General features: G+C 40.0%; 1 protein-coding gene and 1 long non-coding RNA gene across 2 annotated transcripts in view; one reads left to right on the forward strand and one right to left on the reverse strand.

The window, feature by feature from the left end:
- The window catches only part of LOC107393846 (uncharacterized), an 84,925-nt gene that overhangs the window by 46,849 nt on the left and 12,104 nt on the right, over positions 1-25,972 (reverse strand). Inside the window, exon 4 of the long non-coding RNA XR_011517099.1 lies at positions 9,312-9,591. This is a non-coding gene — a long non-coding RNA (uncharacterized lncRNA). The remainder of the gene's footprint in view (positions 1-9,311; positions 9,592-25,972) is intronic.
- On the forward strand, positions 15,332-25,069 carry LOC107393844 (arrestin domain-containing protein 3). Its single transcript, XM_015972452.3, has 6 exons — positions 15,332-15,682; positions 16,541-16,598; positions 16,728-16,875; positions 21,890-21,986; positions 22,125-22,381; positions 22,504-25,069. The coding sequence occupies exons 1-6, from the start codon at positions 15,427-15,429 to the stop codon at positions 23,074-23,076; spliced, it is 1,389 nt and encodes a 462-aa protein (XP_015827938.3). The 5' UTR covers positions 15,332-15,426; the 3' UTR covers positions 23,077-25,069.

Below are 25,972 nucleotides of genomic sequence, written 5' to 3' on the forward strand. Positions count from 1 at the left end.
GTATACTACACAACGCAAATCTTGTCCCGATCTGAAAGATTCTCGTACGAGAGGAAATTTGGCTCAAAACAGTTCAGAAGTTGCACAGTGTACGCCTGGCTTAAGAAGAGAGGCAGATGAAGTGATGCACCCATCATGCCTAGTGCCTAACTGCATTTTTGGTTCTTTTTTAAAACACAGAAAAGGTTTCTTTTTTTACCTTGCTGACAGTATGGTTAACGGCTGTAAACTTCCTCAGAGCTGGCACGGATGGTGGCGTCACTTCCTTCTCCGTTTATGCCCGGGCAGCAGAGGGCGACAGAGGTGTTTTAAAAAAGAACCAAAAATGCAGTTAGAAACTAAACACAGCAAAAACATACCAAAGACGCCTAGTGTCTACTATACAAGCCTGTGGAGGCAGTGTTATGGTCTGGGATTTCTGCAGTTGGTCAGGTCTAGTTTCAGCAACAGGATGTGCTCCAAGAATGAGGTCAGCTGACTACCTGAATGTACTGAAGGACCAGGTTATTCCATCTTCCCTGATGGAACAGACATATTCCAAGATGACAATGCCAGGATGCATCGGGCTCAGATGGTGAAAGAGTGGCTCAGGGATCATGAGACATCATATTCACTGGATGGAAATTGCAGAAGCTTATCAAAAAAATGCCACAGCGAATGTGTGCCTTGATCAAAGCTAAAGGTAATCCAACAAACTATTGGAATGTGACCTATATTTTTTGGGAGGCAATGTTTTTATGGCCAGGTAGGATTAGCACATTCTCCAAAACCTGCCACATCCCTAACACATCATCCGTGGATAGTCTACGTGCTGCAGGTGGATTTCGACAATTTTTTTAAAATATTACTTTGAAATAAATAAATAAATAAATAAATAAATAAATACCATCCATCTAACAACGTTGTTTCATTTTTTATTTCTATATGTATCGAATTTTGAAGGGTTAATATGTCAATGTATATAGATTTTCAGTTGTTCAGGATGTAGAAAATCAAGAGTTTATTGATCTTTTTAAAATAACAACAATTAGATTGTAGTGAACAAAGTGCAGAGAACAGATGGATGGTCAGGGTTCATGAGACTCACAGCAACATGGAAAAAGCTGTTCCACAGGTTTATTGCCTCAGTCTTCTGCCCGAAGGAAACAGGGTGGACAGATCTTGGGCTGGATGGGTGAAGCATGTTCTTTTCTTTGCTGTGATTTCTGTCCAAATTCTAAGTGCTGCTGATTTTTTTTTAATATGAGTTAAGCAAACATGCCACATTTTAGCCAGATCATATGGCTCCTAATTAAACAAATAATTCAGTGTTATATATATTACTCATAAAAAATCAGTGTTATATCTTTAGTGCATAAAGTTTTCAACTGTTGATGTCTGGCCATCATTACAGTACATTTAATGAGTTTATGTACCTTGACGGGTGAGGACGTGTGGATGGTTCTGAAGGTTTTCTTCACACACACATTCACTAGTCACACTGAGGAAATTTATTTTGTTGCAAAAGGAGGACAACTCCTTGGAAAGTTAATTAGATGGAAACAAGCAGAAGAAGAAGATGGGGAGGGGCAAAACAGGAAAGGAGAAATGACCCCGCTGCCAAAAGTAATAACAATTTCATTATTTATTTCATTATTCATTTATGGATGTGTTCAGAGAGAATTAATAATAGAAATCCCTCAGAGGAAATGTTTGTGCTGGAACTCTATTACATGCAGGCCAAGTCCAGTGGCACAGTTAGTTAACATGCACGAAAGTACTGCCCCTGACAAATACTGCATCAAGTGAAGCCCTGGATTATTCTGCTTGCAAACTTCTTTTAATTCTCTGATTTTATTTAATTGCTTCAGCCGTCGTTAAGGTTGCTCTTTGCTACTTTCTGCCATCTTTATAGAAAAATTAAACAATATAACGTGGAAAAAAGCAATCATCTGCTACAAAATGCTTTAGGAACAGCATACTTAAAACAGATTTCACATGATTGTCTCTTACACACTTTCATTACTAACGTGAGGTGTCCATTTCTTTCCTTGAAAACTAGAACTGAAGCAGTGAATCAATTAGGGATCCCTTCGGAGAGAGGAATTTGTGCTGTTCCATTACACATTTCAGCTTCTCCGTCCAAACGTTACGCCGCACGAAATTCCCCAACCTGGCCCCTGCGTTTGCTTTTCTCACTGTTTACTGCAACACTTCCAGGCCAGCTTAGCATTTAATTTCCCCCGCTGAGATTCCGAGCACATTTCCAATACACACTCTAGAGAAAATGAGTCCGGAAAGGACTAGTGGCAAATCATTCAAGGCTGTCCAAAGATCTATTACAAAAGCATATTTTATTTTTGCTTCCAACGCCGACAACTCCTTTAAAAATCACGACTAAAGGCAACTGGGATGGCTGTTTTTTTTTCTTTTGCCATATTAGTTTTCATTTATCAGATACATTTTCCTTTCCCCAACTCCCAACCACCACCCTCCCACCCAACCAGCGAGCGGCTTTTCGACATCGAGTAAAATCAAGAACGGATGTTGAAGAACAACTTGTCTTGGTAGAACCGTGTGCATCTGCGAGGTATGACGGTGCATATAGACGAGGTGAGTGGTGGGAACTTTGGAGAGAAGTTATAAAACATAAAAACAAAATAAACAAGTGTCAGTTGAGCATTTCTACATAATCCATACACGTTTCTGTCTCGCTCAAATTAGCAGGGCCACAGCCATGTGTGAATAATCACACAGGGAGCCTCTGAGGTGCCCTCCCTGATTTACAAAAGGCTGGGTGCAAGGGCAGATGGGGGAGACAGAGGTTGAAGGGGGGCTTTAAATGTTAACACGTTGAGGATTTGGATGTCCTCACCAGCTTGTCTCATTAACAGCTAGTTTTTTTTTTCTTTTCTGCATAACTTTTTTCTCTTGTAGGAGGAATTCCAAAGACTTTTCTTTAATCGAGATGCAAAAATGACAAAAGATTTCAAGGACTCCAGATCTTTAAAATGGTTTAGTGGATATTAAAGCAACATAAACAAAAACTATTAAACACTTTACACAACACAAAAGCAGCTGAGAACCAAACTAAACGTTACGACCTCCTTATAGCCGAATCTACAAAAGGATTAGAGCAAGAGAGAGATAAAGAAAATGACAGATTAATCTTTTTCCTCTTTTTTTCTGCCCATTCACATTTCCAGACTGGGAGCTCAAAAAAACTGCACTAAATAGGAAATTATTTCCAAGGCTCCTTTTAGCGGTCGGCCCAAAGAAGACATTACGGAGTTGTCATGCAGAAGAACCGCATCCCACCACCTTTTGCAGCATATTTTGACAAACATTAAGCAAGGCAGTAAAATACATAGGTAAAGGGGGATTTGCCTGGAAGTAAAGACCATGAGGAAGAGAAAAAAGGAAATAGGACTTCAGCTGAATTACACACCTCCAGAAGATCTCTCTGTTTAGAGAGAAAAGGGGGGAAATGTGTAAAACTTTTTCTCCCGCTATCACCGTGTATCTCCATCGCTCTCTACCTGTAGTTCTTCGTCACTGAGTTTTTTGCATTTCATTAATCAAACATTTTAATGCTCGATCAACTGTTCAATACTTTAACTTTTAGTTTTTTGGAGGTCTTTTTCTGAAAACCACATGTGTTTCAGGTCCAAACATTTCATGCCTGCTGTACTGAGTTTTAATAGACCTTATTAGACTGAACCAAACGAGCTTTGGGTCGAGTCTTGCAAATAAATTTTAGGAGAACCTGAAAAAAGGCAGCGGCATCAATATTAGGCTTTACTAACAAGCTGTGTAAACTGTTTTAAGTACGTTTTGCACATGACGTCAGTACAATCCTAAATTATTTTAAAAGTTAGAGTAAGAAAATGTGCGCTTTGCTGCAAAATGAGGAGAGAGGAGAAGGAAGAGGAGAATGCATACAACTGGTTAGGTGCTTGCCAACAGCGTACGGTGGAAACCTGCTGGAAAAAAGCCCAAAAGTTCTAAGAGAGTGAAAGTGAGGAATCTGTTTTATGTAAAGAAAGACATCTGAGAGGAAGTGAGCATTAGGCAGTTGTATCACAGCCTCCATATGCTGTTTAACACCTGACATGAAAGCTCTAACCTCCAGACTCGAGTGGGAAAAAAAAGCAGTGTGGAAAAAAATACGCAAAGAGGGAATGAAGAAAAGATGAATTCATCCAGTTCAGTTCTTTATGTTTTAGTTAAACATCTCCTGGCAACACCGTGCAACCTACAAAAGGTGTTATTGGATATCATTTAGTCTGTTATTTCACCTTCATTCAAAAGAAAAACCTCATAAAATACACATTTTCTGACCAAAGACATCCCACTGCTCACGGTCGATGGGTGTCATAAGATCAAGGCCTCCAGCAAAAACAAAACAAAAAAAAGATTATAATGGAGAACAAATGGTCATCTCACTAGTCCTTGGCTTCATCCAACATGCAGCAGATCAAGGGCCTTGAACTAAAGCAGTATTGACAGTGACCTCAACAAGACCCAGTAACTGAAACAGCTCTAACAAGGTATTAGCAAACACCTCTGTACACCCTCTACCTCTCCACCTGGGTCTAAAGAAACACAGCTGCTCAGAGAGTTTTCCAGGGCGGAGGGCAAACCCGCACCAGTGGGGTGCCCCTGGCTGAGCTCAAGGGTGAAGCTAGGTCAAGAAGTCTGAACAAAGTAAAGGGATTTTTTGTACAACTTTGTATCTCTGAAATAACATTTCATAGGTTATAAAGCTACCTGACACTTACAAGTCAAAACAACATGTTCATTTTTAATTAAAAGACTGAACTCTGCAACAAATAATTTCAAAATGAAATCACATTTCACAGAGATAAACATCAAATGTTTCATTAAAAGTGTGGATTACTCATTTAATCAATACATTTGCAGTGGTCTCTAGAAGGAACGAATGCCCTGCAGGCAGAACTCAGGGCACAAAAAAAGCTCAGGAGCCCCTGTCTCAGCAGGCCAGGTGTGTGACATCACAGCTGAGCTTCAGACAACAGAATTTGGAGTATTATTTCCTGATACCATTGACTTGCAACATGAATGTTTCATTTCCACAAATAACACAAACCTGGAGGAGTTCTGCCATGTGGTGCAGCTGCTAATGCTAATGGTTAGCTTGAATTAGCCAAGATGTCGGCTGCTGATTCCTGGACGTTAAAACAACAACAGCTTTCTCTGTCACGAGTCAAGATCGGTGAGTCCATGATAGCAAATTCACAGTGTGAAATAGATCTGTGAGGATGTTCAAATTCTAGCATTTCACCATCTATTTACTATCAGAAGTTAATGCAGGAGATAGGTGTAGCATTTTTATGTTTAGCCTGCATGAAAAGCTATGACCAATATTAATGCAAAAAAAAAAAAAACAAATATTAAAATAAAGGTTTTTCTCTCAACCACCCCTTTAAAGCTATCAATAAGAGTTCATCTGTAAGCATGAAGTGTCTATGGTTTTGCCCATTGCATCAAAATAAGCACAGATTTATCACTGCAAAGACATTTTTAAGACACTTTTTTTAATTTACTTTCAAAACTGTAAAGTATTCTGTTCCTGTGTTTGCACAAGAAGGGCAGGGACACACACACACACACACACACTCTAGTCTAGCATTTGTTGTGAGGACCGTCATTGACTTCTAAGATTGTGCCTAACCCTAACTCCAACCATAGCCAGTCTACTCCTAACCCTAACTAAAACTTAATTCACACCATACCTCTAAAACTAACGAGTAGAGCTCTGTAACGTTGTCCCAAAGTGAAGACCAGCAAAATGTCCTGACTTTGCAGGTAAAATACTTCTTTTGATTGATGTATAGACTGGTGTACACACACACACACACACACACACACACACACACACACACATTGTAATGCAATCAATATTTCTTCTTCTATTACTGATTACAATTCTATGAGTTGTTTTAATATATTTAGTTGATATAAAATAAAAAAATGTTCCTTAAGTTAGTTAAAATTAATTTGTGTCCGGTCGGAATTACAAAGCATTCAAAAAGCAATAACAATACATTTTTAAGTATCAGGCATGACATTAAAAGCAGAAGCTTCGATGCTCCACCTGAGAGTAAATCTGTAAGGCTTGTCACCAGCATTCAGACTTCCATTTGCTTCACAGCCAGGCAGAACAGGGGGAAAATAATAATAATAATAATAATAATAATAATAATAATTAGTTTGTGTGTAACGTGTATTATGAAACTATCTAAACAAATCCACTGATGACCTCTTTCTTATTCATTTTGTCTTTCCCTTTCCTTACATTTTTTGAAATCACGATTTTTCTTCTATTTTATTTTTTGTTTTTTGTTCTTGTGAAGCGCCTCGTGACTTGTCCTGAGAGACGCTATATAAATCTTCTGAACAGGCAAATATCTGCACATACCCAGAGATGTTTAAACTTTGTAACTTTGACAGTTTTTTTGAGTTTCAAGTTTGTAAAACATCGGCAGGCATAAAAAATACAAATGTTATCAATTCACATCAACACTACGCTTATACATATCAAATTAATAGTTGATGATGCGATTATTCATTACAATATAAACAATTTGTTTCTCATTAATCAGAATTTAACTGTACACACTTTATACAAAGTGTCTTGTTTATCAAGTTTGAGGAGAGATTTTCAACATTCCAGACTTGGCTGGAGATGTGTTTTCAGTCTTTACCTCTAAACCCAGTCTAGTTTGCCTAAACTCAACACGTTTTAGCCTTAATATGGGTGTAACTCAGACTGAATCACACAGCTGGGAGAGGAAACATTAAAACCCACTTTAGAAAAAGCTGACTTTTGAAAATGTACAGTTTTAACACCTGGGACAGATTAATGTAAAAATCAACACTGATTTATTTTCATATATGTTATTATCTTATATTAGACATCCATATGTGCTTATGAGTTCAACTTGCCCTCTAAGAGTCAGGTACAGCTGTGCACGTGTGCATGTGTGTGTGCACGTGTGCAGGCACTCGTGGAGGTTGTCTCTGTGTGACTGTGGGTGTCTGGAGGAGAGAGAAGCCTCATCTGTTACCAACCCAGCCCGGCCGGCCCGCCGCGTGAAGTAGAACGACAGGGTGTCACCGTCGACGACAGTGATGGATGCCCCAAATTCTGTAGGCAACTTGGGCAATTGGACGCATTAACAACTGGCACCTGCTTTCCCCTGTACAAATCTATTAAAAGATAACAGCAATGGCGGCTCCTACACTATTAGTAAATTATAGCTCTGTCTGCGAGTGAGGTAAGTGTAGGGCTCCCCCTTTCCACCCAGCTCTCTGCCACAGATTCACGTAGGCGGTCTTACAGTGCCACCTCGTGGAAAGAATCTGTACTGCTTTGACTACAAAGTGAAATAAAACAAACTGATATTTGAAAATGGTAAGAAAGTAAATTAATAGGGGAGGTGACGTTTTCTCCAAAGCACAGGTGAGCTGTATTGGCATTGAATCAATATTTTCAAACTGGGTCAGCAAAGATGAATTTCATCACAATGTAAACATTAATTAAATAACTCAAATCAAACAAGCCGTCTAAATCCCATGAAAGTTATCCGTGACAGCGAGCCCTAAGGTCATTTTCTTTTCCAGAACACTAAATGTCAGCCGTTAATATTGACTAAAGTGACAAGCTATAATCTGTTAACAGCTCATCAAGCAGAGATGGAGTGTTTGTGCATCAGCAAGTAGTGCAAGTTGCTCTTTGCCCTTTTCGTGCGTTCTCTTGATTTATTTTGCAAGCTAATTTTCCACAAACAACATGCTCCTCCAGCCAACTGGGCCCAAAACCCAGCGTTTAGAGACACTGTGGCTGGCATAAACCATTATGACCATCTTCAGGCCTCCTCTTAAAACATTAACAGAAGACCTGTAACATCGGCATGACATATCTAAGGCTGTGGCTCAGACATGGAGCGCAAACGCGTGTCACATAAATTTGCCGTAGATAAATATTTCTCACTCTTTAAGGAGGGTATGTGTTTGTGAGTTAGCCAAGAAATAAAAGACGAACAAGACCAATAAATACTTTTACAACAGGCAATTTGTCAGCATGTGTAAATGTCTCCAAGTCCCAACAGCACGGGGGAAAAATTTACAGTCTCTGTGGAAGTGACAATGCACAAAAAAGCACCACTTTTACTCTCTCTCATCTCCCTTAGACCACTAAAACCTTCCCATAAATCTCCCCTGGTCCCTCCAGATGACTGCTGTTGTCAGATATCATGCCTCGACAATGCCTTCGACGATCATTTTCTTGACAGAAATATGATATGTGAAACTGCAATGTCACATCACTTAACATGATTTAGCCTAAGCTAGCCTGCACCACTTTAATCAATCAAAAATGTCACCCTTTCTTCCAGTAATGATGGTAGAGGTATAGGATCATTGTGTTAGGGTGATCTATAAGACTTATCTGGGCCGCTGACTTATGATTACTGCCAGCTAACGTACTAAGGAAGCCTCCTCTCCTCCTGTCATCGGGGTTTCTATCAAACTGGCAAATAAGTAGGCCAGCATTACCTCTTGGGCAAAGAAGGAAAGACACTTCTATGTGTAAACCTCCGTGAATATCCACTTGCTGTGCCATAAAAAGTGTATTCTAGCAGGCCAAATATCAAACTTGTGGCTGGAAATTATTAATTCTATTGGACTGCTCGTTAACTCATAGACTGGTTTAATGTTCTCCAGTATTGGGCCTCAAAACCATCTAAAGACACTGTGGGCTACAAAAACTTCAAATTATAGTAAACTGGTCTGTTTGATACAAACAAATCCTAAAATATATAAAAGAGCTGGAAGGTTCATCTTCACAATTACTAAAACAAACATCAGGCATCTGTCTGAAACTCTTATAGACTTAAACCTGGAAGAATCAACCCATCCTTCAACTGTCCATAACCAGTTGTGCCTGTTTAGGGTCACAGGAGGTTCATTAGTACCTAGCTCCAGCAGGTCATCTGTTACAGGTTTCCAATCTATCGAAGGGCCACTATCATGCACATAGTAATACATTGAGCTGTTTCAGATCCAAAACATACTTTTACATGTTTTTTTTTACAAATTACAATATTGTATACTATTTATAGTTATATTAAACATTAATTATGCTAAAATACAATATTTAACATATTTCATCTTAGAAACATCAGACTGAAAGTCATGCATATTAATCTGAATACAAGAATCAAATAACTGCATAGATAAATGCATTAGAAAATCTATTTCCATTGTTTTTTGTCTTGTTTAATGCACAGCATAGCAACGTTTTTTACCTTAATCTGCTGACAGTTTTGGCATTACACAGCGGTCATCTTCAGAGCCTCACCGGTGTTGATGTTGTTACTTCCGCGGGCAGTAGGGAACGCTGTCGCCCTCTTCTGCCCGCGCCTTCCCAGCTGATCACCATGTCCCATGAATGATCCAGCGTGTAAACTCCTTCATCCCTATTCGTGGTCCAGAGTCCACGTCTCCTTATCTCGATCACTTCTTTTATCCATATTCTGTACTTTTGTTGTTCTGCTGTTATGATCCATGTGCTGTCCCATGCAAACTCTGTAAGAAAACAAACGTAGGAGAAACATGACACCAACTCAACACACAAAAATGTAACGCAAAAAAGAATGTGAAAATTAAACATGGCGAGGACACACGAGAGCAGCCAAACAAGATGCAGAGGACACAAGAGACAATCATATAATGGACTGGGACAGCACACATAACATAACAACAGAGCAACAAAAGTACAGAAGACGGATGGCGCCGCGCCACCAGTCTCACAGAAAAAGGAAAAAGATAGAAATCACAAAATACATGTACAAAACAAATTTCAACTAAACAATCTTTGCATCATACAGACTATAAGTGCTGTGTAATTTGCATTTAAGTGTGTAATGATATTTCACATTTTTACCACAACCAAATTGTCTTGTAATGTATTTCTCGTTTCTTCCAGGTGCAGCAATCTTGACTATATGTCTGTGGGTCTATCAATATATATATGTCTGTAATCTTTACCATCGACCCATGCTAACGTGCGCATGCTCACTGGATCCCCCCTTCAATACAAAGAGAGAGCCTTTGGGCGTGGCAGTTTGCGACCAAAGCAGAAGACCAGCCGGGCAGAGTCTCAGCTCAGATCAGGATGTTTACTTGGAACAGGAAGTTCTATAGTTAGTCTTTTTTTATTTTACCTCACTGTATTTGTTTATTGTAGAGCAGCTAAGTACACCTCACAGAGTTCTCTTACATTGGAGAACCAGAAAATGATGGAATGTGGCGTTGGAGATTTGTGAACACTCTCCAGCAGCAGGTAAAAAAAAGCCCATAAAACAGTCAGGTATCAGCTAAGTGTGACGTTGGGTTACACGAACAGAGTGGATTCTTTTCACTATAATGCTGATTATTATGACCATAAACCAGCAAAGGTTAGACTGAATTTACACTTTTGACGTCATGAAATTAAAAGCTCAATGGGGTTCAACACTAAAATAACTGGGGTTTTTGACCATATCAAGTGTATCCATCCATCCATCCATCCATCAATTTTCAGCTGCTTATCCGGAGTCAGGTCGAGGGGGCAGCAGCCTAAGCCGAGAGGTCCAGACTTCCCTCTCCCCAGCTACATGAGCCAACTCCTCCGTAGGAATCCCAAGGTGTTCCCTGGCCAGCCGAGAGACATAGCCGCTCCAGTGTGACCAGGGTCTTCTCTTGGGTCTCCTCCCGGTTGGACGTGATATTGTGTGTAATTAAAACATAATTTTTCCATAATCCATATTTTCAAATGACAATCAAACAATCTAGTTTGGTAGACACTTAGTTAACCAAAACACAAATAGATGAATAACCGTCTCTGCATGAGCATCAATTCCAAAAAAGCAATCAGAAATCCTTGTTTGTAATAGACCATATATCATCAATGTCCTGCTAACATATTTATTTACAGCTTGCCCTTTATGCTAATCAGACTATGAGCCCCTGCACACACATATGCCGAGACACACAGAAGCTAAGTGTTTGTGCATGCAAACGCATACATGCACACTCCCCAAAGCAACGTTTCCAGCACAATTCCATCCGGCAGGTATTGGAATTTTCCGAAAGAGCAAACCAATAGATAACCCATTACAAAACTATAAGAAATCAATACCTAATTTCTTTGCATTGATTACCACTTGGACATTTAACATGCACCCTGTGGCCACAGTGTGTGGTCTACAATCTCAGATCCCCACTGGCCCCTCATGAGTATTAAAATTATCGATTCAGACAGAGGACTAAAAATGTCAAGCTGTTCATTAATCTTAATAAAGACTGGAGTTGACCACGGCACACTCTCCCAAACAGGCAAACAACCTAGGAGCAGCAATCCCAAACAGATTAATAAGCTTCTACCAAAGTCCACTGACTTAGGACATTACAATTTAATACATCAGTTACAAGAAAGCAAGTATTTTGTACTACTTCTATCCAAACTGCACAGTTTAAACTGCACATTTACTGCATGAATAAACACATATAGGAACATGAACATATACTTTGATAGCTCAAAGAAACAAAACATGCATTAACGAGGTCTCTTTGGTGAAACGAAGCTGCGTCGGCTTTAATGCTACAAATGTGCTCTAGAATGAACACTATGCACCGCCTCCCTACTGGTTTCATCTCTGCCTGATTGGTTTAAAAGTGTAGCAAGCTGACCTCTCCTTAATGAAGGCCCTAAGCTGAATTTGATCTGCTCACATTTTCCGTTTTTAATTACTTCTGCCACACTCACACATATTTTTACTAAAACACAGAAACATATTAAAATTTCAAAATAAACCGAATTAAAATAGAACTTTTCATAATGATGAAAACCATCAATTAGTTCAAAGAAGGTTTGTTATTTTTTGAGAGGTTCGGTAAATGGCCTGTGTTTGATGTAGCGCCTTCTAGGGTTCAACAATCCCCCAAGGGGCTTTAAAACACAACCAATCATTCACCCATTCACACATCCTGTCACTGTAGCCGTAGCTGCCACTTTAGTAGCATAGGGTGTTTCTCAAAACCAAGGAATCTTGCTTTGATGTCTTGGCCCCGCCCCGGTTTCCTAGGAGATACGTCATCGGGAGCTGCCAAGACATGTCCCAATGTTCATGTTCTACCAAGGCGTGTGTTCTCCGTTTGTTAGCCATTTAGCTAGCTGAGCGAGGATACACGGGAGGTGTCTTGTAGCCTAGCTTTGGTCAAAAATTACCCAGAATACAATGCAGTATTTTCAAAAGGATGGCGGATCAGAAGCCGGCAGCTACTTCGGGGACAATGTTCAAGTTTAAAAGTAAATCAACTAATTAAAAATGTTTTTTTTCGATCCAAAGAAGTTATCTATTGTTGGTTAGTCACTTAGTAGTTGCAGCTTCGGTGGCTAGTGGGTAGTAACTCACTTTAATTTAATACATTTATACACAATTTTAAAAGCAAAAGTCTTGTTATCTATTTATATTGAAACTAATACGTTTAAAATATAACGTTATCTCCCGTGTCACGTGACATTACGTGACCGCCGTGGAAGCTGCGGTCACGTGATGCAAGTCTGTTCCATTTAACTGTTTTCTTTGACCAAGGAAAGACAGTATATCACCTTGCAAGGCCAGGCGCCTTGACATTGAGAAACACCCGTTGTGTCAGGTCAGGGTGCAAATCTTTAAAGGGACTTTTCGGACTTTTGAATTTTTATGCTCGCGATTGCCCCCTCAGGCCAAAAGCATAAGGGCAGCTTCAATAGTAGGCTCGTGCATGAGGAGAGCATGCTCTACGTGCACATTCCTTAACGAAAATAACAGCTGAGACAGTCCTGTGTGTGTATGTGTGGCCCGGAGGACAGAGGACAGGAGAACATGCATCTAATTAATTAAATAATTTGGTTCTGTACCTTTCTCTTCAGCACAGCCGACAAAGGTTTATGATGGGATAGTCCTCCTGCATGCTCAGATCATTCTCTTCCCTTGCTTGAAAAATTGTTCCAAAATGAAAGTTGAACCCACATCTTTTTTATCTGTGAATTCTATGCTGTTCGGCGAGTCTCAAATAAAAATGTGGGCATCTTACTGTAAAAAAATATATACCATTCATGTAAAAAAGAAACTCTAAATAAACTATACTCACACCCAGAATCAAGCCCAGGTCATCTATATGTGAGTCAGACATCTTACAAGGTGAGCTACACACCAGTAACATTCATAGTATCTGTAACTTTTATATACTTGATGACAGCTGAAACAACGTCAAACCAAAGAACGGTTCAGAGCGACAATGGCTATTTTGTTGCTAATTTGCAGGAAATATCTAGAAGAAAGTTTTACAGATAGTAGTTAAGCATCCTCAGAAATTTAGCTAGGTTTGTCACTAGGCGTTAGGAACAGCGACAAAGTCGCTCAGTTGGCACTACCTCTCTCTCTGCTGCTAAAGCTATGGATAGCAAATGCTACAGGCTATGCCTGAGCGTGAACACGCATGACGCAGCCTGCTCGACCCGAGCAACTCTCTTTTTCTGTGATTTGACAGAAAAACAGGCAATCACAGTAAAAATGCCAGGGCTCATTCTACAGGACCAGGGCATTGCAGGAGAATGTATGAAGAAGAAATTTATTATTTCTATACATGTTTTGGCTGTCAAACTTCCATAATGCCCCTTTAATTGCACCAAAGTAGCACTCCACATATGTACACTACTTTCATTGTACCATGTGATGAGTTCCTAGGGTTCTAGATAATAAATAAAGGAAAAAAAACACTTCAAATGATACGACAAAATTACTCACTTTATAGTGAATAACTGAACATTTCAACCACAGCCGGGATATTTGCATCATGGATGTGCAGCCGACAAATCTGCAGCATCTGCATGATGCTAACATGTCAATATGGACCAACATTTCTAAGAATTGTTCCCAGTACCTTGTTGAATCTATTCCATGAAGGATTAAGGCAGTTCTGAAGGCAAAAGGGCATTCAACCCAGTATTAGCAAGGTGTACCCAATTAAGTGGCCAGTTATATATAGATAGATAGATAGATAGATAGATAGATAGATAGATAGATAGACAGACAGACAGACAGACAGACAGACAGACAGAGAGAGAGAGAGAGGAGAGAGAGAGAGAGAGAGAGAGAGAGAGAGAGAGAGAGAGAGAGAGAGAGAGAGAGAGAGAGAGAGAGACAGTAGTACAGGCCAAAAGTTTGGACACACCTTCTCATTCAACTTTATTTTCATGACCACGGCCATTTACAAAGCGGCCAACAAGTGTTAAACACCTCTGGGAGCTCCTTCAAGACTGTTGGAAAACCATTTCAGGTGGCTACCTCTTGAAGTTCATCAAGAGAATGCCAAGAGTGTGCAAAGCAGTAATAAGAGCAAAGGGTGGCTATTTTAAAGAAAATAGAATATAAAACATGTTTTCAGTCATTTCACCTTTTTTAAAGTACATAAGTCCGTGTGCGTTCATTCATAGTTTTGATGCCTTCAGTGAGAATCTACCAATGTAAATGGTCATGAAAATAAAGAAAACACATTGAATGAGACGGTGTGTCTCCTTTGGCCTGTACTGTACATATACACAACTCAAGTTGACATCCATGCAACTTGCAGACTTAGCAAATAAAAAAGAGGTATTGCCTACAATATACCAGAACCAAAGTGTTTCCTTAAACCTAAACAGGTCAAGAGAAGAGCTGAATAATTATCGTTTTTACCGAGTTAGTATAAACATACAAGTTTATGAGGTTCTCACTGGTTTAAAAGCTTTTCACTAACTCAAATACGATGTTTACCTAGTTTATATGAATATTTTTACAACTTTGAATGAAAGATTTTCACTGAAAGTATTAATTACACTAATAGTATTACTAATATTGTCATTATTATTGTACTGAGGAGTCACTAAAAGATCCCTGCCTCCCTTTTCTATCCACCAGAGAATGCAATATTTACAGCTGAACATAAACAAAGTGATTCAACTTGGATTTAGTGCAGTGAAGGTACTTATTTTCTTACGGTACACTCCAAGTTCACGCATGTACATTTATTTGCACAAATTAATGTTAAATCTTGTCATTTTGACGCACTAAGACGTTGCATAAGTTACCAAAAACGTCATTTTACTCAATTAAATCAGAAACTCTGCTGCACAGATTCCACTATTTTTCAAACTGTCTAAAACCGAGTCCGCTTCAAGTTTTGTGAAGGCGTAAAATAAAAATGTCTTAAGAACTATTTGGCTGCTTCCTGTGCAGTGGAGGGCAGCAGAGGTCTATGATTAAACATCCGCCTAAGGGCGGATCCTGCTCTTGTCCGCCTGCTCAGCCGCTGGCTGTTGATTTCTACTTTAGTTGATACTTAATCAGTGACGAAATGAGCACAGTTAAAAGCTTCACGATCTCATACAACGCGCTGAACGAGGAGGACACGTTTTCCGAGGGGGACGTTATCGTGGGAAGGGTAACTCTGGAGTTATCAAAGGAGACCAAAGCTCAGAAGCTGTTTGTTAAAGCTAAAGGAGACGCAAACACTCACTGGACCAAAAAGCGCGGCGATCACACGCACACGTACTCAGCCCACAGAAGATACTTCAAACTGAAACAGTTGTTGATTCCAGAGAGCTCTGAAGGTAGAAGGAAACACCCGATTGTTGCTTTAAATAGCTACTGCGTTTGTTTAGACAAGATTTCAATCTGGTGCGTTTAAATGTTCACTGATTATTAATAGCCTACAGCTAGCTGCAGGTCAGTAGAATGTATGGGGTGCTGTTTCAGAAGGTATGCGCTCAAAATGTATTTTCAAGTTATACAGCGTCTAGGTTTACGTACTTTTTTTTTACCACATATATTGGGTAAATTATGATGTTATGTCTAAATATTTAAACTAGTCAAATTAATAATGTAAACATGTTTTTAATTAAATTTAAATATATAAAGTTAGAGTTTTATTTGTTTAGATTTTATTCAAAATATTTAGAATTGGTGTGCAATTCCAATTTTCAGGTAAATGCAAATAAAGACATTTAATCTCTCGGTTCATAGTATTGTTGAGCCACTGTTTAGCATCAGCTGTTTGCAGTTTGTTCAGAGATGACATAAGTATTATAATTGGGTAGACTACAGTCACGTTTTGGGGGATAAAATTCCAACGAACTGAGGTAGTGGAAGAGTTGAGTTTCTTTTCGCCAATCAGAGAAGAGGCATTTGTTCATGAATAACAATGAGAAAGATTCAGAATTATCTTGCTAACTTCTTTTTGAAACAGAAGTTGTTTTTTCCTCACAGAAAATGACTCCCAAGGTAGGACTGGACAATATGGCCTAAAATCAATATCACAATACTATACAGTACCACTGCAAATGTGATGAAAAAAAGAGTGAATTAGAGCTTTAAAAAGCAATAGTTAATAAAATACTTTTAAAATTGTGAATTACATCAGCAAAAAAAATTCACTGTTTTAACACCCAACATCCGTTCTGTCTTTGCAGACACTGTTCTGCCTGAAGGAATCCATGTGTTCAACTTCAGCTTTAACTTACCAAGAGAGTGAGTCTTGCAACACTGTTGACCAGTATTATGTTTGCACATCCATTTGTAGCTACACTCGTGATGTAGTCAAATAGTGTTAATTCACGCTTTGTTACATAAATTTAACCTGGAGCTCCCCCTTTACAGGAGTATGCCCTCATCTTTCAAAGGGTCAGATGGAAAGATTGTCTACATGCTGGAGGCCAAGCTGTCCAGAAGTTGGAGAATGAATTCCACTGCCCAAAAGGAGATTACCTTCATTTCCAAGTCTTTCCCCAATCTTTATTCTCTCATGGTGAGTAAAGTAACCAAATGTGCATTTATGCAATCATTCTGTTTAAAGTTTTGTTCTATGCAGCAGCAAAGTGTTATAAAATTAATAAATCTGTTTGGTCATCTTTAGTTAACTCTGAAGACGAAGATGGAGCAAAAATTTAAAGCTCTTTTACCCAATTCTATTGTGATTTTAGGGATCGAAATTGGAAGTGTAGCACTAGAACGCAGACCATGATTGTTCTGACTATTTTGCAAATAAGGAGTCAAACCAATGGAGAGACTTATAAATAAAATGCATCAAATGAGTGAATCTGTGAGTTTTCAGAATCTGAAAAGATGCATACAGATAAGTTTCTATGAACTCAAAACATAGTGCAGTGTCATACTGCAGGCAAATATAGTGAATCAGCATAATCTAACAAAGGTGGCAGATATTCGGTGTTTCTTTGCCTTCAGAGAAAACATAATTTATTTCAATAAAAGAAACCTAGTTTTGGATTCATCCATCCATTTTCATCCGCTTTTACGGGGTCAGGTCGCAGTGGCAGTAGACTAAGCAGAGAGGCCCAGATTTCCCTCTCCTCAGCCACTTGGGCCAGCTCCTCCGTGGAAATTCCAAGGTGTTCCCTGCCAGCTGAGAAAAGTAGACTCTTCAGCGTGTCCTGGGGCTTCCTTTGGGTCTCATCCTGGTTGTATGTGCTCGGAAAACCTCACCACGGAGGCGTCCAGCAGGCATCCTAACCAGATGCCCAAACCACCTCAACTGGCTCCTCTTGGTATGAGAGAGCAGTGGATCTACTCCGAGCCCCTCCCGGATGAAAAAGCTTCTCATCCTATCTCTTAAGCACTTTTCAGACAGACATTCTGGAACATTTGCGGACAATTCAATCCGGTTTTTAACTGGAACTGTGTTTTCAGACACACCACTTTTGTACCGGAACTTGTCCTTTCGGCTGCGTTCACACAGCAGGGAAAAGTTCCAGATGTCTGATGGCGGTGGGGGGGGGGATCGGACTCATGTTAAGAAGAAGAAGAAGAAGAAAATATAATTTCTATAGCGCCTCTCAAGATAAAAATCACGAGGCGCTTAAGCATAATTCTGCGCACACGAAGACGCATAAGAGACCTGGATGATGAAGCTCAATGGTTAAAGGAATCACTGAAGCGGCGTGAAGCGCTCCGTCGCGCGTCTAGACGGTACCGTAGGAGGCGAGCTGCCATGGTTCGCCGCGTGCTACAGCAGCGAGCTATCTAGGTGCACACAGCGTCCCCGGTGCCCTCCTCCTCCCCCTCCCCCTTGTCCAGAACTTTACCTCACCAATCTGAAGCAGCCACCCTGTCCGTAACAAGTCCGGACCTGTTACTAGGGGCTTCGTCCGGATAAATTCCGGAACACGTTATCCGGATGTTTGTATTCAGACAGAAAGGTCTTACGGACAGATTCCGGAACATTTCCGTTTTTCATGGCCTGTCTGAAGGGGGCTTAAGGGAGAGCGAAACCCAGCAGAGAAAACTTTTCAGCTGCTTGTATCCACAATCTCATTCTTTCAATCACTACCCAAAGCTTGTAGACCGACTGGTGAATCTAGACCTCATCTTCAATCTCAGCTTTCGCCACGACAAACTGGTGCAACACCTGCATCCATGCAGATGCAGCACCAATCCATCTATCGATCTCATGCTCCATCTTTCCTTCACTATACTTACGCCGCTTCCACATCGGCCCGGTCCGGGTTGGGTGAGGAAATCCCCGGAGGGCCGGCCTGAGATCTGTGTTTTTAGTCGTCTTTTTGTTTTGTTTTTTTCGGGCCGGTGTTCAGTCACGTCTCTGTTGATTACCCGCTGCTGATGTGAGGATTTCTACTGTCAGTGTGGAAGGAAAGGGTGAGCTGCTGCCAGCAAGCTTTAGTTCCTACAAACACTTTCTATGCCTATGATTAGTGAGCTGTTTTATATAATTGTATAATTCATAGTACATTAATAAATACACTAAACCCACAGCACAGGTGATAGAAAATAAGATTAAAGAAGCCTGAATGTTCTCTCCCAGCTCTTAAGCAGATGTCTTCTTAAGCTGCTGGACAACATCAAATATAAAAACGTATTAGATAACTAATCTTTTAATGAAAATTGAATTGTATTCATTTTTTATTTTAATATTGATCATTTCTAAAGTTTGGATGTCTGTGAACATTACAGTATATTGAGACTGGTTTAAAGAATTCATGATATTAATAATAACTGATCGTGATCTAAAGCTGGTAGATCTGAGGCATAAAACTCTGCCCTGAGCCCAAAGTCCTGCAGATATATTTAGTTTCTATTTTAACAACAAATAAATAACAGTAGCTGGATTCAACTTTGGTCCTTAAATTTAGTTTGTTCTTCAGCACATCCTGAGCTCCTTCAAAGGAATCTCCTACCATCTTTATGCAGATGACATCCAACTGTACATCTCCTTTAAGCCCCATGAGATGTCTAAGCTGCAGCTGTTACACACCTGTTTAGACTCTATCAAAACCTGGATGGCTGGGAGCTTTCTACAGCTGAATGAAGATAAGACTGAGATCCTCATCTGTGCCCCAGACAAGCTGGTTCCCAAAGTCAGAGACTTGCTTGCTTCTCACACCAAACCTTCTGTCAGGAATCTTGGTGTGACCTTTGACCCAGCTCTCACCCTGGATTCTCATGTCAGTTCTCTTGTTCGCGCTTCCTTCTTCCATCTCAGGAACATTGCTAAGCTGAGTCCCATTCTGTCCCGCTCTGAACTGAACATGATCTTCATCACCCTCTCCTTATTCCGCTTTCCCTACTTATTCCACCTTCCTCAGGATCCACTGATTTCCCTCTTTCCTATTCACTCTCTCTCTTTCTTTACATTTTTAATCACAATTGTCTACTTTTTACTCATTTTAAATATATTTTTAATCATTTTCTAAATTCTTTTTTTATATTTTACATTATTTGTTTTTGTGAAACGCCTCAGGATTTTTATCTTGAGAGGCGCTATAGAACATATTTTTTCTTCTTCTTCTACACACATGCAAGGCATCCCAAGAACCTGGCTGATCTTCCTTGTGGCGAGGCAAATCGATTATAATAGTTTTGTAATGAATATATGTCTAATTTACATTGTCCGTGTTGCATGAATGATTAAAGCAATAACCTTATATCAGGGCAGCCAACTAAACCAGCTACTTAGCTGTATAGCAAACACGAGAAGCATATAATGTGACTAGTTGCGGTTTTCATTTTTTTGCAATGACTTTTACTGTCAGGAACTGCTCTTCAGCCACTACCGTGTTGTGTCCAGTTTGTTAGTTTGCTCAGGCAAGATCAAATCCATCTAGAATGACAGGCCAGAACAGAGAGTTGAGTTTTCCTGGCTGCCAGAGAATGCTGCTGTTGTGTCTTTGGGCAAGACACTTGACCTGCCTTGCCTGTTGGTGGTGGTCGGAGGGACCGGTGACGCCTGTGTTTGGCAGTCTTGCTTCAATCAGTGCACCACAGGGCAGCTGTGGCTACAATGTATCTCATCATCACCAGCGTGTAAATGTCTGTGTGAGTGGGTGGATGACTGACTGACTGTGTTGTAAAGTGCTTTGGGGGGTTGTAGAACCCTAAAAGGCGCTATACAAATGCAGGCCATTTACCATTTATTTTCACTGTTCAAATCAGGGTATCACTGCCGCCACGGTGTGTCTTAAAAAGCTGGCAACAATGTACCAAATGAAAGTTAACACTGGCAGTCAGTTTCACATTTGTAATCAGAATAGCTGGAGCAATGCAGAGATCCAGAAGTTTCTGGCCTTTAGAGCTAAAGCACAAATCACCTGACTGATTCATGAGGACTGTGAAAGACAGCCACCTTATGGAGCAGCTTGTAGAAACATTTAGACAAATGGCTTGTATTTGATTTACCTTCTAGGGTTCCACAACCCCCCAAGGCGCTTCACAAAACAATTAGTCATTCACCCACGCACACTGAAATTCACATGCTGGTGGTGATGAGCCACAGCTGCCGAGCACTGGTACCACCGGTCCCTCCACCAGCAGGCAAGGACGGGGCCACAGTTGGCATAAAAAATTATGTCCAAGCTAAAAGAATGTTAACGACAGCACAGAGGCTGTCCCCATACCACTTTTATACTGCCTTCATGTACTTTTTTGTGGAAAAAACATATGATTGCACCACATTACCACCACACACTGACCACTTGTAAATAATAAAAGGCTGCCTGATACCACCTCACCTTTGCCTACCCCGTCTCTCAACCTAGCAGGTGATGTCAACAATGTCATAGGCTGCAGTCAGATCCAGCAGAGCCAGAACAGAACAGTCCCCTGCATCACTGTGAGTTAGGAGGTCATTAGAGACCCCAAGGTGCACGTTGAAAACCCAGTATGCACACATTCCAACTGTCTGTTACACTGCCTTTGCTGTCCAGTTTAAAAAACCATCAAAATACAGGCCTTTTCCTGTGAAGACACGTTAGCTCTGCGTTAGCCTACGTGCTAACAGCTGCATGCTATGGTGTCTGAATCTCTGCCTGCCGTAAATTGTGTGACATAATGGCGTTGTTTTTGTCCAAGAAACAAAGAATAATAATGTAGAGGAACTGGAGATTAAAACTAATCCATTGTTTTTTCATTAGCAAATCTCTCTCAGGATAAATTTCAAAAGTCATTTGTTGTTTTGTAAGGTTAAATCTGATCTTTCTGACCCGATTGCGATCTTTGAAAATCACGTGATCCAGCCTGATCACGTGATCAGATCGGTGCATGTCTAAGTTAAATGTTGAGAATTAAAACCCTCTAAACACTAAAAACAATAAACATTTTGTAATAAATAAGTTAATTCAGTTTTTGTTGTAAACTAAATTACTTATTTTCTTTTAATAAGACAAATGCTGTGGTCATTAAAGGTGTTTTTTCATACCTGCTGACAGTTTCGACTGAAGGCATCAGAGCTGATAAGTGACACAACCGCAGAAAGTCATTAGTTTTCTTTTACGGCTGTCTTTTTTCTACAGTCACCACAAGTTGGTTCAACGGACAAAAAGATGGGGGTTTTCTCCAAAGGACAAGTGCACATGGACGTCACTGTTAACAAGACTGCTTTTGCCCCGGGTAGACTGGGCTAATTATTCTTTAACTGAACATTGTAACACAAATAAATCAATGTTGAAATGTAGCTGAAAATTAATTGGGCAGCAGATTTGAAACAGAAAATAATGAAATTATTTTATACTTTGGTTTCCTTCACAGGCGAATCCATTGAGATTGTTACTCAAATCAACAATTCCTCATCTCGTGACATGACACCCAAGTTTTGTCTAGAGCAGCGTGCTGAGTTTCATGCCCAAGGAGATACCAGAACGGCAAGCCGTGAAGTGGGAAAAGTGGTTGACGTACCAATCAAACCCCAAACACAGCAGAAGGTGAAGTGCGTGTTAAAGATTCCCAGTGAACAGGTCACATCGATCCAGAATTGTGAAATCATCAAAGTGGAATACCAGTTGAAGGTATGCAACATTTTAACTTAACATTTAGAATTGTGTACTTTTCGGTCTGCTGGGTATTCTTTTGATGTGTGTTTTTAAATCATTTTTTTACTTTCTCATGAGGAAACTTTATTTTCTCTTAGGTGTATCTGGACATCAGTTTTGCCTTTGATCCAGAAGTTTTGTTCCCAGTGGTAATTATTCCTCCCGACTTAGTTTCTGGTTCTCATATTGGTGCAATGGGTCCCTATCCTTATGGGGCTTTTGGGGGTCAGAGCTACAGCGACTTTCCTCCCCCTTCGGGTCCTGTGGGCCCTTATCCTGCATATCCACAATCTGTTAGTTATGGCTTTCCAGGAGTCCAAAATCCTTCTGCACCACCGCCTGCATACCCAGGAAACCCACAGGTGTATGCAGGTCCACTAGATGTTTCCACTCCTCATTGGGGCTACAATAACCCAGTGCTACAGGTTCCTTGTCCACCATATTCATCTCCATCCCCCACTTTTGTGCCCCACCCCCCACCACCTCCTCAGGCCTTTCACCCACCCCCATCAGCACCACAGATCCAGCTACCTCCTGCTCAGGCTCCATTAGCTCCAGCTCCTTCTGCACAAATGATGAATACAGATTTCCTGTCTCAGACAGATGAAAATCCTCCATCTTATTCAGTGCTCTTCCAATCTTCTACTCCTGTAGAATCTGATCCTAAATAATCAAATAATAATTTTTAATAATCATGTAGCCATCTATAATTAACTAAACAAATGGTGATTTAGCCTTGACACTGTATGTGATTGCTGCTTTCTAGTCAGTTTAAAGCTGGCTGGGCTTTTCTTAGCTACCAATGTAACAACTAAACCTCAGCCTAAGGATGCACTCCAGTATACAGGCCTTGTTAACTTTAAAGTGCACTTTTTTGAGCATGAATGTAACATATGTACCTCAATTTTATTTAAATACTGATTAAAGCTACCTGAATACATAGTGCATTACCGTTCGTATGTTTACTTTTATCTTTCTGTAACCTAATGGCATTATGCAGAAACATATATTTTCATTTGCCAAATCTATTGAGACGCACCAGTTAATCAGTTCTGATCACTGTCAAGTCCCAGCTTCAGCTAGGTGGAACATCTTAAAGATCTACATTAGACTGTGAGCCATGTCTTCTAGTGCAGAGAGATAGGTTGTTTTATTTATTATTATTATTTTGTATTTTATCACAATACCCAAAAGCGCACACAAAAACCTTGTGGAAAACATTTCCTTAAAGGTGTGAAACACTTGTTTTATCAATACATTTGCAGTGGTCTCTAGAAGGAATGGAAGTTTTGTGAGTCGTACTCCAGGGGAAAAAAGCTCCAGTGCACCAGTTTCAGGAATTAGAAAATGGTCACACAGAGGAGAGCTTCAGATGGCAAGATATGGACTCTTTATTTTCTGATATTCAGACACCTTGCCTTGGATTGGATAACAGCAACGTGACTCTACCACTGACTCTGTTTGCTCGGCAAAATTCATGTTTTATCTCCGCAAACAACACAAGCCTGGAGGAGTTCTTCTGTGTGGTAGAGTTGCTAATGCTAAAGGTTAACTTCTACTAGCCAAGACAATCTCTGATGTTTCCTGGACGCTAAACCAACAACAGCCTTCCCCGTCGCGAGTCAAGATCAGTGAGTCCATGAATGTTAAGTGACAGTGTGGTGTAGATCTGTCAGGCGTTTCTAATCCTAGAGGTTCACTATCAGTTTTCTATTAGAATCTAATGCAGGAGAGAGGTGTAGGAGACTATTTTCATGTTCAGCCTGCATGAAAAATGTAGAGTGGCCCATTATAATCAGAAATATTATTTTTTAAATGTTTTATGTATTCCACACTTTTAAAAGTTGGATGTGGGTCAACTTCATGTTGAGGGTGTGATGTCTTTTAGTTCATGTCCAGCCAGGTAAAGGCAGCTGTCCCATTATATTTGGCCATAGTGTAAAATAATTTTGTTATATGACTTGCTAATAATGTTACTATTTAAACTGGAAGACTAGAAAGGGATTGTAATAGAATGATTATAAATATGCCACTCAAGTAAAAGAAAAGCATTGCATTGATGTTTGCAAGTCACTTCAGATACTTCATAGAATTTCCAGTAAACAAATTCACTAGAATGATTAATACAACTGTGACTAAATGGTTGGGTTTGAAGGACCCACAGCTCCACAGCTCTCAGGGGAATAAACTAATAGAGCTTTCATTTTCTTCATGTTGTAAATTATATTTAAAAATATCCCAGGAATTCAAATTATTCGAAATAACAATTGTTCTGCCTTAGCTCAGATTTAGTATAACAATGTATTTAGTAGAAAGTCTATCAGTTAGTTCTTTGATCTGTCGTAGTCACTCACGAGTTTCACTGAACAATTATGCTTCACCTATAAACAAATCAATAAACTTAATTTGTCTATCAATTGTACAATGTATCCAGATGATAGAATGCCTTATGTATTGCATTAGATTCATGTGTTCAGTTAAGCTACTGAAAAATGTAAATCATCTAATTGTTTTCATTAACTCAAATGCATATAAATTACATTTATACACTTTGTAAAATCCCTTAAACTGAAACTCATGCCAAAAAACATTTCTGAAAGTACTTTCATATTTTGTGTAAATTGCTTAAATTGTCCCAACTGGAATAAAACGAGTAAGACTGGACTTTTGTGTTTGTTTGTTTTTTTGTCCACTTCAATAAAAAATATTTTCTTGGCTTTGATTAATCAACACATTTAAATTTTGATTTTAATTTAAGACAGTACAACTGCGCAAAAACTCAGATGTGGGGGGAGTTTTGTGAGACCATGAAGCAAGAATCACGTATGGCTTTGAGGAGATTCTGGTCCAGCAGATATATATGAGAGAGAGAGAGAGACAGGCAGGCAGGCATACAAGTCGTAGGAAGAAGGCGGAGGACTAGTGAGTGTGAGAACCATAAGTACATCGAGAATATGGTAAAATGGTAAATGGCCTTTATTCGTATAGTGCCTTCTTAGGGTTCCACAACATCCCGAGGCACTTCAGAACACACACATTCACACGCTGGTGGGGATGAGCTACGATGCAGCTACAGCTGCCCTATAGGGTGCACTGACAGAGGCGAGTCCTGACGAACACAGGCGCTGTGCTATCGGTCCTTCCGAACTACCACCAGCAGGCAAGGTGGGTTAAGTGTCTTGCCCAAGGACACAACAGCAGCATTCACTGTCTGGAGCCAGGATCGAACCTGCGACCTTCTGATTACTGGACAACCCGCTCTAACCATGGACATATAAATATTGGACAATGGGTTTCCATAGACTCCAATAACACGTTTTTGAAGAAAAATGGGAGGTGAACACTACCACCATTTTGACCGTGTCAGGTCCCGTCAAGCCCAGACAATTCCACAAAAGGGAAGAGATGTGGAGCTAAGGGTGGGGCTGTAAAGCTGGGATCAACTGACGACACCCGGTCGAACTAGCTACAAGCTAACCCAAAGCTAACGTGGAGGTGGGAGCTAAGCTAACAGAGGTAGCAACCTAGCTACAACCGGAGTTAACTGTGCACAACACCAGAGCTTCT

The sequence above is a fragment of the Nothobranchius furzeri genome, chromosome 17 (assembly GCF_043380555.1).
Source record: "Nothobranchius furzeri strain GRZ-AD chromosome 17, NfurGRZ-RIMD1, whole genome shotgun sequence".
Classification (NCBI taxonomy): domain Eukaryota; kingdom Metazoa; phylum Chordata; class Actinopteri; order Cyprinodontiformes; family Nothobranchiidae; genus Nothobranchius; species Nothobranchius furzeri.